Below are 16635 nucleotides of genomic sequence, written 5' to 3' on the forward strand. Positions count from 1 at the left end.
CAAGTTTTGCACAGCACAAAGAAATTTTTTCCAAGATGGACTAATACTCATACGTTTGGAAACAGTTTTTAAACTTTTAAATGGTAATTTCTTTCAAACAAACTATAAACAATTTTTAAAAGAACTTTTTTATACATTTGGGCACCTGCTGTCTTTATCACCATACATAGTCCATGCTTTAATCATCCAAATCTATAAATGGAACTGTGGCCTGAACCCTGATGCTCACCAGGACTCCAGGACTACCATCTGTATCTGTTGACCAGTGTCTTCTTTCCCCTCAGGTACAGGCTCTAAGGGTGAAGTCTCAGGTGATGGATAAAAGGACTCAAGAACTGAGAATACCAGAGAAAAACTAGAAGAGTGAGGTTTCGTTTAAAGACGTAAAAAGATGAAGAATCGGTTAAGAAGAAGAAGAAAAAAAGGCCCCTGCCCTCTGCAGAGGCAACCACACATCTGAAGACAACTGTGGATTGGAAACCATCCCCAGGGCAACCCTGGGAGTCATGTAACCATGTGTTGAAAACTCCTGAGTCACCGGGTCACCACTGGACAACTGAGAGAGCTCTGGGAATCATCAGCAAATACATGATGACTGTGCCCACGTATTTGGAAAATGTCTAAGCGCCCTCCAGTTCACTTCTGAAAAACCTGCCATATAGACAGAGGAAAAGAGCTACTACTGTCGCAGCAGTAATCTCTACTTCCTCCTTCCATCGTTCACACTGAGGCCGAAAGTGGCAGGTGCAACTTCTGAGAAGCACCTGTGGAGGCAAACCAGCAACCCCGATTACCAGGTGAAAAGTCCATCTGCAGGTATGATCAGGGGCCCTCTCCCTGCCAACAGAACCTTGCAAGCCTTCTTTTATTGGAGGTCCATCAGAACAGTTTCTAGGAATACCAAGTTTTCCTAAAGCATTTGTTAGAACAGCGAGACGCGGGATGCCGTTACATCCTGGGAGGCTTCCCCGAGAATGTGCGACTGCTGTTGACAACCAGGGTGGTGAAGCCACAGCCAGGACAAGCAGGGCGCACGTGGGTCTCGGGGACAGTTGGGCGTGGCTTTCCGGCGAGTGGGCGGGGTTTGGGAGGAAGGGGCCACCAGGCTCGCTGGGTTATCCCTGGAAAAGACCAGCGCGCCCCACAGCAAGGATGCGCGGCAACCCTGAAGGGCGAGCAGGAACGGACTGAGTTCTGTGATAGGAGGACAGAGAGGCTGCTGTGGCACCCTCCTGCCCGCACCCTTGGCCAGGGATCAGCGACGCCTTCGTCCCACCTGTGGCAGTAGCGATGCTTGACGGAGTCCGGGTGCTGACGCTGGCACTGATGCTCCTGGCGGCCGGGAAAGGTCGGCCAGGTAGGGCGCGGGCGTTAAGGCAGCGCAGGGGCGCCACCTGGGCCTTTGGAGGAGGGAGGCTAACTTCCCGGATGACACGTGGAGCGTGCCTGTGCATCTTTACGGCCGCATCTAATACTTGTCCCATACCAACCTCCTCCCTGTCCTACCGCCTTCTTTGAAATGGTCACTTTACAGCCTTGGCACTCTTCAGTTTTCCTTTGTGCACAGGCGACTGTTGCCTCCTATTTTTCTGCTCTTAAGACCCTCAGTCACTTTTTTGTTCCTTTGTTTCCTGCTGATATCCGCTCCTTAAATGTCCCTTTATTACCATAAAAAACTTTTGCTGGATCTTCCAGGCATCCTAGCGACAACGGGATCTGAAATATCCGAAAGGAGTTCAGTTCCAAACTGCACGATTTCTGCACCACTCCCTCCCGACCCCCGGAAATAATAAATTGATTAGCATTTTACCCCTACAATAATTCAGTAAGTTTTGTGTATGATATCTTAAGTTTTGTGTCTATCTCTTAGAATCAGTTTTGCTACTGTAAAAGAGATCTCTGAGGAGCGAGTAGCTCCCCTCCCACTTCAATCCACGACGAAGAACACATGGTTGAAAACGCTGTGAAGTTAACACAATATTCCTTAGCCCTTCCTGATTGTTTTGTGTTCACACGGATAGGAACATTAAATGAAAGGTGACTTGTTCTTATAAGTTTCCTTATGTTTTTCAGAAATAAATCTGATCTGTGTAAAACTACCCACAGCTTTAAAAAAGAGATTGTGTGCAACATTTATAAGTGTTCAGGATATAATTTTATTTTATCATCTTGTTGATCTTAATCTAGTTTGCTAAGGTAAGTTTGCTCTGTAAAAGAGGAAGGGAGAGCAGCACTCACCCTTAAAACTGTACAAAGAATATTAGAACACAATTATTTCCTAAAATGATAGACCTCAACAAGCTAGCATTGATCTGTGCCATCTTTGGTTGCTCACACATTAACTAGATCTTCATGAAGAACTTTTCAGAAAATACATGTAATAATATATAATATGTACTTACAACAGTTAGACGATATGTTTCCAGAAAAATGACCAATATTTATAAAGGAATTTACTTCAGTGTTTACTATAGATCACATAACGACTTCTTGCCCTATATAATAGCCTTGTAATCTTCTACTAAAGGTGAATATTAACCATTGCCATGTTCTAAGCTCCTATTGTGGTAAAGTTGATAATAAAGTTTATGCTAAACTTCTTTATGTTAATGTAGTAGAGATAAAAGTGGAGACAAATGGAGCACACGAGACTTTTTCAAATAGCTTTATTAAGATATAGTTCATATACCATACAAATCATTCATTTACAGTGTACAGTGGTTTCTTACAGGACACAGTGACCTATGGGTTTATGTATATTCAAAAGTATGTGCAACCATTGCTATAGTCAATTTTAGAACATTTTTATCACCTTGAAAAGAAATACCATACTCTAGCTATCCTCCCCTTATACCCTCCTTCACCCTCTCCACCCTCCCAACTATAAGCAATCACTAATCTACTTTCTGCTCTATAGATTTACCTATTCAGGATATTTTATCTAAATGGAATCATATAACAGATTGTCTTTTGTGACTGACTTCTTTCATTTAGCATAATGTTTTCAAGGTTCCTCATGTTCTAACACGTATCAGTACTTCCTCTCTTTTTGTGATGGAATAATATTCCATTATAAGTACATACCACGTTTTGTATATAAATCGATCAGTTTGTGAACATTTGGATTGTTTTTACCTTATGGCTATTGTAAATAATGCTGCTGTAAACATCTGGGTATAAGTTTTTGTATGGACACATTTTCATTTCTTTTAGAAATATACCTAGGAGTGGAGTTATTGGATCATAGGGTAACTCTGTGTTTAACCATTCCAGGAATAGCCAGACTGTTCTCCAAAGTGGCTGCACTGTTTTACACCCCTGCAGCAGTGTACGAGGGTTTTAATTTATCCACAGCCTCGTCAGCGCTTATTATCTGAAAAAACGTATTTTTAACTGAAATTTTGATTCTAGCCATTCTAGTGGGTGTGAAGTGACGTCTCATTGTGGTTTGATTTGCATTTCTCTGGCGGTCAATGATGTCAGCAATTTTTCATGTGTTTATTGAACATTTACATATCTTCGTTGGAGAAATACCTACGCAAATACTTTGCCAATTTTTTAATTGGGTCATTGGCCTTTTTGTTATTGAGTTGTATGTGTTATTTGTATAGTCTAAATACAATTATCTTAGCAGACATGTGGATTTGCAGTTATTTTCTCCCATTCTGTGGGTTGTCTTTTCACTTTCTTGGTAATGTCCTTTGAAGCACAGAAGTTACTAATTTTGATGAAGTCCAGTTTGTCTATCTTTTGTTGCTTGTGCTTTGTTGTCATATCTTGAAATCCACTGCCAAATCTACAGTCATGAAGATTTACCCCAATATTTTTCCTATGTCTTTTAGTTTTAGTTCTTGTATTTTGGTCTTTGATCCATTTTGAATTAACTTTGTATATGGTATAACCAAAGGGTCCAATTTCATTATTTTGCCCGTGGATTTCCAGTTTTCTTGAAAAGACTGTCATTTCCCCATTGACTGATCTGGGCACCCGTCTCAAAAATCAGTTAAAAACCATACGTACATGGGTTTATTTCTGGACTGTCAATTTTATTCACCAATCTATGTCTCTCCTCATGCCACCACTAAACTTTCTTGATTACTGTAGCTCTATAGTAAATTTTGAAATGAGAAAATGTGAGTCCTCCTGTTTTGTTCTTCTTTTTCAAGATTAGTTTAGCTATTCTGGTCCCCTGAAATTCCGTACGAATTTTACAATTAGTTTGTCATTCTTTACAAAAGAGTCAGCTGGTATTCTGTTAGGAGCTGTGATGAATCTGCATGTAAATCTGGGGAGTACTGCCAACTTAACAACATTAAATTTTCAGATCCACGAACATGGATGAATTTCCATTTAAATACTTAGGTCTTTAATTTCTTTCAACAATGTTTGTTATATTCAGAATATAAGTTTTGTGCTTTTGTTAAATTTATCCCTAAGTATTTGTTCTTTTGAAACTACTATAAATGGAATTGTTTTCTTAATTTCTTTCTTAGTCTATTTACTGCACATGTTTAAGAATATAATTAACCACCCTAAGGCCCATAAAACTTTAGGCAACTCCCAGTTTCTTCATTTGTGAAATAGAAAAGGTAATAACCTTGCCGCCTTATTTTAACACAGCAAATGTAGAAAGCATCTACTATGTGTAGGCATTATTCTAAGCACTTTAAAATACATTACCCACATTAAATCATTTAATTCTCACAATACCCACAGGATAAGTATTATTATTACCCTATTTTACAAGTAAGAAAACTGAGTCACATATATGCTAGGCCATTTACCCAAAGTCACATACTATTAAGTAGCAGAGCCAGACTTTGAACACATGCAAGGTGGCTTCAGATTCTAACATCCTTAACTATTGGGCTATCTCTACTGCCCCTAGTGAATGAAATAGCATATGTTCACACAAAAATTTGTTCATTAAGGTCCACTTCAGCATTATTCATAATAGGCCAAAAGTGGAAACAACCCAAATGCCCATCAAATGATGAATGAATGGGTAAACAAAATGTGGTATATCCAGTGGAATACTATTTGGCCATAAGTAGGAATGAAGTACTGCAACATGGATGAAACTTGAAAACATGGTAAAGCCAGAGACAAAATGCCACATATTATATAATTGCTTTTATATAAAATGTCTAGAGTAGGTAAATCCATAGAGACAAAAAAATTAGTGGTTGCCAGTGGCTGGAGGTAGAGGGGAATGGGCAGGAGTGACTGCTAATGATACCGGTGTCTTTTTGGGGTGATGAAAATATTCTAAACTTGATTGTGGTATACAACTTTGTGAATATGCAAAAAGAAAAAAAAAAACCCATACTGAATTCTACATTCAGAAATGGTAAATTTTATGGTATGTGAATTTTAAAAAAAGAATAAAATCACATTTTGCATCTTGATTTTATATCCTAAAGCCTTGCTGAACTTGTTCACTAGTGTTAATATTTTGTTGTGTTTTTTAGTGGATTTCTTAGGATTTTTACATAAAAAATTAGGTCATCTGTGAATAAAGATAGTTTTACTTCTTTCTTTCCAATCTGGATATCTTTATTTATTTATCTTGCCTAGTTGTCCTGGTTACAACCTCAAGTACAATGTTGACTAGAAGTGGTGAGAGTGGATATCCTTGTCTTGTTCCTGATCTTATGAGAAAGCATCTAGTCTTTCTCCATCAGGTATGTTGTGGCTACGGGGTTTTTTGTAGATTTCCTTTATTGGGTTGAGCAAGTGCCCTTCTTCTGTTCCTAGTTTTTTATCATAATGTGTTAGATTTTTTTCAAGTGATTTTTCTGTGTCTATTGAGAAGCACATATGGATTTTGTTTTTTATTCTGTTAATATGGTATATTACCTTAATTCATTTTTGGATGTTGAATCAACCTTGCATGCCTAGGATAAATCCTACTTGGTCATGGTTTATAATTCTTTGTCTGTATTTCTGGATTTGATTTGCTAGTATTTTGCTGAGGACTTTTCTATCTATATTCAAAAGATACACTGGTTCATAGGCTTTTTTTTCCCTGCAATATCATTTTCTGGCTTTGGTATCAGGGTAATACTGGGCTCATAGAATGAGTCTGGAAGTATTCCATCTTTTTCTATTTTTTAGAAATGTTTGTGAAGAATTGGTATTATTCTTTAAATGTTAGGTAGAATTGAACATTGATGCCATCTAGACCTGGTCTTTTCTTTTTGGATGTTTCTTTTTTTAAACTGATTCAGTCTTTTCACATGATATAAATCTATTTGGATTGCTTACTTTTTCTTGAATCAGTTTTGTACTTGGTGTCTTTTTAGGAATTTCTCAATTTTATATAAGTTATCTAATGTACTGGCATGCAACTGTAATAGTATTCCTTAATAAGATCTGTAGTGGTGTGCCCTGTTTCATTTTGATTCTAGTAAATGAGTCTTCTCTCTTTTTTTCTCAGAAAACCTAGAAGTATGTCACCTTTGTTGATTTTTTTCAAAGAACCAGCTTTTCGTTTCATTGATTTTTCTCTACTGTTTTTCTTCTCAATTTCATTAATGTCTTCTTTAGTCTTTAAAATTTCTTACCTTCTTCCTTTAGATTTAGTATGTTCTTCTTTTTCCAGCCTTCAGGTGAAAGATTAGTTCATTATATTGGGATCCTTTTCTTTTTTAATATAGGCACATATATCTATAATTTTCCTCTAAACACTACTTTAGCAGCATCCCATAAATTTTGGCGTGTTGTATCTTTCTTTTAATCCTTTTCAATGTATTTTCTCATTTCTATTTTCATTTCTTTGACCTCTTGCTTTTATCGGTTGTTTAATTTCCACGTATTTGTAAGTTTCTTAAATTTCTTTCTGCTATTGATTTATATATTCATTCTATTGCAGTCAGAGAACATACTTTGTATAATTTTTATCTTTTCAAATTTATTGAGGTTTGTCTTATGGTCTAATGTATTGTCCATCCTGGAAAATGTTCCATGTGCATTCCAGAAGAATTTATATTCTGCTGTTGTTGGGTAGAGTGTTCTATAGATGTCCGTTAAGTCAAGTTGGTTTATAGTGTGTTGTTCTGGCTCTGTTTCCTTGATGATTTTCTGCCCATTTTTCTATTCATGTTGAAAGTGGAGTATTGAAGTCCCCAACTATTACTCTTGAAGTATGTATTTTTTTTCCCTTTGTTTTTCTCAGATTTTGCTTCATGTATTTTTGTGCTGTGTTATTAGGTGTATATCTTCCTCATGGATTGAAACTTATTGTTATAAAATGTCTTTGTCTCTAGTAACATTTTTTTTGTTTTAAGATATTTTTGTCTGATATTAGTACAGCCAGTCCAGTTTTCTTGTGGTTACTGTTTGCATAATGTTATTGTCCATCCTTTTACTTTCAGTCTATTTGTATTCTTTTCAAGCGCATTCATCCTTTAATATATAAAGGATGACAATGTAAAGAGACTTAGCAAGTCCATCACTCTCTATTTGACCTTGCTTTTCAGCCTCTTGTGTTGTTGCAGAATCCATAATACAATTTTGAATATTAGAAGCTTAATGATTAACTTTTTATTTCTCACTGAATTTGGAGCTAAAAGGTGGTTTTTCTCTTTTCCACATCTTTGGGGAAGTTATACAATTTTTTAAAATTCACAGATATTTGAAATTCCCATAGAGCAATATACCAAAGGTTTTATAATTATAAACTCAGATATTATGAAGTGCCTGTCTTTAGGCATTAAGCGTATTCATCTCTTAAAAATACAATAATTTATTTAGTTTCTTAACATATTTGTCTGTCACCCAATTATGAATCTTAAAGCATACTAGTCTTAGCCATTGTATTAACCAATGTATTAATCTAATACAGGTTACTTATACCTACAAACAAAACTAGAAAACTATTTGCATATTCTATCATCATGTATCTATTATTTATAACTTGACACGTTTTCCCAAAGTATCTGAAATGCAAATATTGCAGATTCTATTATATACTACGTAGCTTCTTTAAATCCTATTGAGAAGAAGACAGAATAAATAGAAATGTAAATTTTAATGTATATTTTATATGTACTTTTGTTTTGAGGGAAAAAACTTTTATTGGACATTTGCTAGAAAGCTTTGCACATCATTCATGTCATGAAATTGACTGATGTGTGAAATGGGCTTGTAGAGTTATTCTTTTAGTACTTCAGGAGCTAGGCCCCCAGATTCCCAAATGGGAGCCCAAACCAGCCATAGTTAACTATATCCTCCCTTCTAGAGTTAAGGTTGTAATGAGATTTTTAAGAGTGTGACTTATTCATTGCTAGTAAGATTTAAATTTTTCTTCAGAGACCTTGAACATTTAATGAGTGACAAGTCGATTTGGAGGGAAAAATTGTGAAATAAATGATACAAAATATGAGCTATTATTAATTATACAAATTAAGAATTTTCCTCTAAAATTAATATTAAATAAAAATTTAAAATTTCTGTTTAAATATTATACAGTTCTTAGTATTGTTGATGTCACACTGTGATTGCTTCTACATTTATGACATCTTTAGCTTTGGATTAGAAAACAGTTATTCAAAGCAGCAAAATCAGAGGAAATGTGAGAACTTCAGAAGTGCTTAGCAAGGAGAAATACTGCACAGAATAAAGATGGAGTCATTGACTTTTTTCCCAAGACAAAATTCTGTTGTAGGATAAGATCAGAGAAAATATCTCAATAATTTATACAAACCTCACTAGTAATCTCTTTTAAAATATTTTCCTTAGTTTCTAACCACGTGCAATCTTCTGATATTGACAGGGGGTTAGAATTATTTCAAAATTAAATGAAATGATAGCACATCCTCTGACTTCTACCCACATTCATTTTATAAAATATTTATCTAGTGTTGACAAATTGAGATCGTCAAAGTCACTAGAGCCTTTTGGGACATTTATAACTGGTGAAACTAGAGACAAAAGGAAGGAGAACCTTTTGTGGTCATTCCTAAAATCTTTTGCTAAAAAGAATTCTTTAGGGAGATCTTTTATCTTGCAAAACAATACCTTTTTTACAGTTTAATTGCTGTAACTAAAACAAAATAAAAACCTATATAATAAAGACAATTTTATAAGCTACATGTGGTGAGACTGACATGCAAATTATCTCTAGTTTATTGTGCTCTTTATTAATTTGTTTGGAAACTGATTTTTGTTCGTAAACTGTAGCTTAAAATTATGTAATAAACATTTGAGAGTTTTGTTCAGTTAGATAGATTTTTTTCCATTACTTTAGTAATGATTAAATTTTTCTTTCCCATTTCTATTTCAAAGATATTATCTTTACTATAGTGTTTTCCTTGAACAAATACAATATCTAATATTGGGAGATTTTCTGCCTATTGTGTCAATAAGATACTCCAAATAAGGACAGTTCCATGTGTTTCTTATTATTAGGGAGACAGCAGCCTCAAACAAGAGCTGTATTTCCAGGATAACTGTTTTTATTGCCTCCTCTTCTCTTCTCTCTTCTTGCTGGGAAGAGGTGCTTTATGTTCTCCCTCTGCGGATTTGACAGAAAAAGGTATCTTCCAGGCCAACTACTGCTCAGAAAATGGGTTTCCTAAAAAATATACAGACCTAGCTCTTTCTCCATGTTTTTTTTCTTGTTTTTCCTTCAAAACTGTTCCCTTCTACCCCATTCATTTTCCTATGCTTAGAAATGAAAATGAACTTCACTACTTTTATATGTAAAAATAAGAAAAAATGTGAAAACTTTATATTTTTTCCTGCAGTAAAAAAATGCAGGAAACTTCACTAGGAGGGCATTTTACAAAAATTATATTAGCATTAAAAGTTTGGTTTAGTTTGTTGCATTCTAGGACCTGGCAGAGATGGGTTTTGGGGGGGCACATGGCTACTGTGGCAGAAAGCAGGTCACGGAGGGTCAGTAATTGCATTCAAATCTGGAGGATCACTCTCAAGAGCAGTCCTTGTAAGGCCTATACCTTCTGATGGTAGGAATAAACAAATCCTGACTCAACAGCAATCAGCAATTTTGCCTGTCCAAATTAAATGAAAATAAAGTCCTTGAAGCTCAAATAACTCAAAAATACATTCTAAAGAGTTTGTTGATTGGCTTATTGTATTTATGGAAAGTGCATATTGTCATCTTTGTTCTACTAAGAGATTATAACATTTCAGATGGCCTTTACATGCCCTTGTAGGTTTATTTTCTGTTTTTGTTTCAGTAGTCAGTTGTAATCGAGGGCTGAACTATGTCAATGAAGAAAATACATAACATCATCTGTCCTTCCATTCTAGCTCAGGGGTGCTCTCCTGGGGGATACCAGTTTCTTCAGAGCCCTTATAGAAGTGTCAATTTTGACTCCCTGGGCCTCCAGCAGTTAGCCATTCAAGACCTGATATGTGACCACTCCCTTTCTCCCTGATGGTATCGATTTCTCCTCTTTGACAGACCTGCTAAGATGCCAACCAAATGTGTCGAGGTATCAACTCACTAATGTGAACTACACGTGCTTTTTCTTAAGTATTTTTTCATATAAGGATTGAATCTTGTTACAACCAATTTATTTATCACGCTGCAATATTATTTTAATTTTGCATCAAGATTAAGTTAATCAAAGGGAGTATTCCAAGGTTCTCTGTTCTGACAATAGTAATAGTTAATGTAATGTTCAACAGTCCACCAAAGTGTTTTAACTTACAATATCTTATAGAAGACAGCCTATCATCGTGATTTCCACCATATAATACAGAAAACATATTTTTAGGCATAACACACCTACAGTCACCTGGATAACAGGTCAGACAACCAAGTTTTGATCACAGGCTGTCACTCTCCAGGGCTCAGGTACTTAACCTCAGTAACTTTCAAACAGTAAAATACTGCATATTTTAAGTGCTTCAGTTCTTGTCTGCTTAATAGAAGGATTATGTCTTAATAGAAGGCTCATTTTCCTTATTGATACCCACATTTTAAAAATTATGCAGAAGGGCTTCCCTGGTGGCACAGTGGTTGAGAGTCCGCCTGCCGATGCAGGGGACATGGGTTCGTGCCCCGATCCGGGAAGATCCCACATGCCACAGAGCAGCTGGGCCCGTGAGCCATGGCCGCTGAGCCTGCGCGTCCGGAGCCTGTGCTCCACGATGGGAGAGGCCACAACAGTGCGAGGCCCGCGTACCGCAAAAAAAAAAAAAAAATTATGCACAAGTGGGAATTATTTTCCTTTTTAGGTATGTAATGTAAAAAGAACTCAGGAAAGATATCCAAATTTGGCTTCAAGTGAGGCTTTAACCTCATTTTTTTCCCAAATTGCCAGCCTGTTGGTCCATCACCAAATTTTGAGCAATCCTGTCTTCTTCCTCCCCTGATTTTTGATGCCTCTTCTACTGTGCACTAACTTCTTACGTATACTATTTCCAGAAATTTTTCAAGAAATCTCCAAGATCAGCTTATCTTTGTGCTGTATATTAAGATGACTTCAAATTGACTTGTCTTAGATGTATCAGCTATTTCATGAGTTAACTGATACTGAACTTCTCTTGTTCACAATACAAATGTAATAAATGGAATAAAGGTATTTTAATTGAAAAAGATTATATTAATTATGAGGGATGTACCCTTAAATTTACTCTTCCATGAAGTTACTACTTCTTTTATGTTATGGGTACAAATTATTAGATTTTTTTAAATGATTATTACTTTAATATTTTAAAGGTTGTGTAAAAGAAAACGCAAAGTTGATTTATCTACCATGTATGAAAAAAACTGACTTTTCAACTTTTGTTTTCTCTGATCCAAAAGATGAACCACTGCGCAACACTGGCCCCCATCTGCCTGTCTCTGAACGATTCAGAAACACTACCTCCACCTGGGGAGATCAAGCAATTGACAGCTTGTGCCACATGGCAGTTTTTTTTGTTGTTGTTTATAGCACTTTATTTTCAGGTATAAACATGTTTTTGATTTTTAAAAACTCCCTTCAGGGCTTCCCTGGTGGCACAGTAGTTGAGAGTCCTCCTGCCGACGCAGGGGACACAGGTTCATGCCCCCGTCCGGGAAGATCCCACATGCCGCGGAGCGGCTGGGCCCGTGAGCCATGGCCGCTGAGCCTGCGCGTCCGGAGCCTGTACTCCACAACGGGAGAGGCCACAACAGTGAGAGAGCTGCGTACCGCAAAAAAAAAAAAAAAACTCCCTTCAAAACATGTTCAGAAACAAGTTTTACATTAAACAAAGTTTATGCCATGTCTTAAGAAAAATATGCTTATAATTTGACAAAATGGGTTGAAAACACTGTCAAAAATCTCACTCCAGGGGCGAAAGGGGTAAGACACATCTACAAAATATTTTTTTTAATGTTACAAAAGAACTTATTTACAAAACAGAAATAGACCCACAGACATAGAAAACAAACTTATGGTTACCAAAGAGGAAAGGAGGGAGATAAATTAGGAGTTTGGGATTGACATATACACAGTACTATATATAAAACAGATAACTAACAAGGACCTACTGTACAGCACAGGGATCTATACTCAATATTTTGTAATAACCTATAAGGGAACAGAATCTGGAAAAGAATAAATATATTTATAGATGTATACATCTATACATCTGAATCACTTTGCTGTATGCCTGAAACTAACACAACATTGTGAATCAACTGTACTTCCATTTAAAAAATAAATAAAAAATAAAATACCACATATCAGTGATTGAAATTGTTCTCAATTGATAGAAGGATTTGGAAAGAGCTGTAAACTTTAGGATATTGAGTCTTCCAATCCATTAATACAGTATGCTCCTCTACTTATTCAGATTTTCTTTAACATTGTTCATAAAGTTTCATAATTTTCACCTTAAAGGTGTTTTATACCTTTTAATTTATTCCTATTTGTATTTTTATTGGCACTATTGTAAATACTATTTTTTTAAAAAATTTACTTCCTAACTGGTACTATTGTATAGAATTATAGTTGATTTTACATTGATTTTTGTACCTAGCAAACTTGCTAAATTCCCTATAATTCTCTATATATTCTTTTGCATTTTCAACAGCGAATCTTATCATCAGAGAATAATAAAAGTTTATTTCTTCCTTTCAATCCTTATAAATTAAAAATTATTCTCACCTTACTATATTGGTTAGGGTTTCCAGGAAAATGTTGAATAGAAGGAGTGATTATAGCTATACACATGGCAGTTTTTGTTCAGCACTACAAAAGACTTCTGTCTTTTTCAAATCCCGGTGTCCATAAGAAACTGTGGAAAGTTTTTTGTGTACTTACTACAACCCACTCAGGGATGTATGGGATATTGTGCAGAAGGTAAGAAAACATGTTTAATACACATGAACTGCTAGTGATGGAACTCTGTGTGTTGGTGTGTTTGTGCCATCCTCTGGATGGGATGTATGGAGCTAATGCAAATCTCAGTAAGAGATTTGGTTTGCTATTATTGCTAAAATGAGGCTAAATTTCTGGTTTAAATTGGCCAGATTTGTTCAGGGTTCTTTGCCAAGATGTTCAAATCCTCAAAACTATCTTATCTGTTAATGTGAAAGTATCAACAGTTAATATCAGCAGTGATAATGTATAGTGATACCATTTATCTACTAATAACACTCAATAAGGACACTTCTCCTTTGTTGTATTCTTCCTCAAAGTCATAATCCCAGTCTAATCATGATCAAATTCATATAAGCCCAAATTGAGAAACATTCTACAAAATACGTGAATAGTACTATTCAAAAGTGTCAAAATCATGGAAAACCATGAAAGAGTAAGAAATTGTCAAATATTGGAGAGGACTAAGGAAACACGAGTAATACATTATGAAGATATCCTGGATTGGATAACTGAAACAGAAAAGAACATTCATGGAAAACTGATAAAAACTGAACAGTCTTCAGTTTATTTAAGAGTAGAGTCCTAAAGTCAATTTCTTAGTTTTTTTTTTGTTTTTTTTTGTTGTTTTTTTTTTGCGGTACACAGGCCCCCCACTGTTGTGGCCCCTCCCATTGTGGAGCACAGGCTCCGGCCACGCAGGCTCAGCGGCCATGGCTCACGGGCCCAGCCGCTCCACGGCATGTGGGATCTTCCTGGACCGGGGCACGAACCTGTGTCCCCTGCATCGGCAGGCGGACTCTCAACCACTGCGCCACCAGTGAAGCCCCAAAATTGATCAAACTTTTAATAATTGTGTTGCTTTTATTAATGAATGGAGGTAAGAAATAACTTATTTTCATTTGTTATTATATTAATATTTGACTTAACATGAGTGGTGGGTGACTCAACGCTCTGCTTTTTTTGCAACACGTTACTGAGAAAAAATTGTTCTTGTCCAAATTACTATTCTTTTCTGTTTTCCATCTGGAAGGATTTTACCAGGAAAAAGCATGTTTGACACAATGCCAGTTTCTCTGCCATCACCTAGAAAACAATCCTATTGTAGCTGCTCAATGGACACTACTTCATTGTATCCATCCTCTAATCATCTGGAAAGTGTTTCTCAATCAGAGATTGTTTCAGCTTGCAAAGACCCCAGACATGTCAAATTCGCTTCCTTGATAAGAGCTAGATGTCACCTCTGAATATATTAATTCAGAAGCTCCTGTCAGAGGAATAAACAAGCATACATCTCGAGAAAAAAATAATTTGGATTTCTTTCCTCAAGAAAAAAAGCATGTGAATCTAACCAGTCTGGACTTAAATTTACAAAAACATCCTGGGAATGAAAAACAAGATGCGTCAAAAACTTTGGACAAGGGGAGACGTACACAGGACCAGGGTAATCACAGCCAAGAAATAAGGTGGGATCGACAAAACAGATGGAAACCGCAAAACTTCAGTGAGTTTCTTCCTTTGTTTGCTTTTCAAAGTCTCAGCCAAAGTGACCTAGAAGAGTTTACTTACTTTTTCCCTGAGGACCATACTGAGGATGTCCACCAAGAGTTTGTCCCCACGTGGCCCACACCATCTGGCCACACCGAATACAGCACATCGGCACTATGTCAGCACACTCTTGCCAACTCCAGCATAGGAATGCACTGTCTTGCCTTTCTTGGCAAGAGACTAGACAGTGTGATAGAGATGTGTTTTAAGGATGTTCTCCTAAAAGATGATCTTAGCTGGGCAGAAGCAGGTGTGGCCCTCTTAGAAAATGAATGTGAAAAGAGGATTTTGGAAGAGGGGAAATATAACAGAGAAGAATACATGAAGTCAATTAAAGACATTCTCTTGTCATTAAAATGCCCCAATTTATGCAGTGGCCATGGGCAGTGTATGGAATGGGGGTGTGCATGCTCCCCAGGCTTTAGTTCCTATGATTGCAGTGATTCACACGGTAAGTAAATACACTCCAACTTTGATCTTGTGTATGTTATTTAATTATGAAACCTTCTTTGTTCTTTTTTACCTTTAGTATCCTAACAGGCTTTATTCAGATTATATATGGAAAAGAACCCAAATTATATTAATCAATATGTTAATAATATTCCCAAACAGTCTCATCTTAGAATAAAAGCTGAAGTACTTATAATGGCCTATAAGACACAATGTGATCAGGCACACAATATCTCTTGAGACTCATCCCCTACTACTATCACCCTCACTCATTCCACTCCACCCACTTTGGTTTCTGTGCTCTTCCTTACAATGCCAGTTCTCTTGACCTCAGGGCCTTTGCACATAGCTGATCCCTCTACTTGCAGAGGATAATCATTCTTCCAGAACTCAAATTTAGTATTTTTGAAGCACTGTTTATATTTTGCTAATTTTACTAATATGCTTAATTTTTTTTCTCTAACCTATCTAAATGGTACAAATTATTTTGTCCCAATATATTAGAGAAAGACATTTCAAAAAGTCAATTTGATTCTCTTAACTATTAAACCAGTAACTCCTGATTTTGCTCCTACCACCACCAATCTGCCCTTTTCTATCTCAGTAAATGCAAACTTCATTCCTCTAATTGTTCACATTAAAAACTTGTAGTCACTGACTTTTCTTTTTATATCAAGCCTCGTATTTGATCCATTAGCAGCAAATCCAGCTCTAGCTTCAAAGAATTTCATATCTTTCCCTGCTGTCAGCTTAGTCCAAGCCACTATTCTCTCTCCCTGGATTATTATAGATTCTCTCAAAGTTTATTCTCCATGCAGCAGCTAAAGTGATTCCTTTGAAATGTAAGTCAGATCGTATTACTGCCCTGCTTAAATCCTTCTGTTAGCTCTTCATCTCCTTCAGCATAAAATTGGCAGGCCCTACTATGGCCTAGAAGATTCTATTTATGTGAAGACTATTCTACATATAGTCTGAGACTCCTCTCTCACTGAATTCATCTACCATTGTCTCCATAGGTCATTACTTTCCAGAGTTCTCTAGTGGTTGCTTTGCTGTTCCTCAAAAAAGGCCAAGCCTGCTTCTACATCAGAACATTTGCACTTACTGCTCCCTCTCACTGGCACATTCTACCACATATCTTCATGACTGACTTCCTTCTCTTCTCTATTCAAGTATCATATTATCATAGAATCCTTCCATCATCATTCTAAATAAAGTAGTTTTTCTCACACAACCCCATGGCCTTTATCTCCCTTAATATAGTTTATATGCTTTTTCCCCATTACCTCAAAAACACTTACGTGATACACTT

General features: G+C 36.4%; 1 protein-coding gene and 1 long non-coding RNA gene across 2 annotated transcripts in view; both read left to right on the plus strand.

Annotated features, from left to right (window-relative positions):
* Positions 1-16635, plus strand: part of LOC309966498 — a 511042-nt gene that overhangs the window by 82571 nt on the left and 411836 nt on the right. The gene's annotated exons all lie outside the window — the stretch shown is intronic.
* The window catches only part of VWDE (von Willebrand factor D and EGF domains), a gene marked incomplete at both ends in the record, with an annotated part of 79918 nt that continues 64573 nt past the window's right edge, over positions 1291-16635 (plus strand). The window contains 8 exon segments of the mRNA XM_082846230.1: positions 1291-1357; positions 10279-10403; positions 10407-10463; positions 11783-11901; positions 13195-13307; positions 14148-14205; positions 14359-14550; positions 14552-15324. Coding sequence (XP_082702356.1) covers positions 1291-1357; positions 10279-10403; positions 10407-10463; positions 11783-11901; positions 13195-13307; positions 14148-14205; positions 14359-14550; positions 14552-15324 — 1504 coding nt within the window.

This window comes from Leucopleurus acutus (assembly GCF_964270905.1).
Source record: "Leucopleurus acutus genome assembly, chromosome: 9".
Classification (NCBI taxonomy): Eukaryota; Metazoa; Chordata; class Mammalia; order Artiodactyla; family Delphinidae; genus Leucopleurus; species Leucopleurus acutus.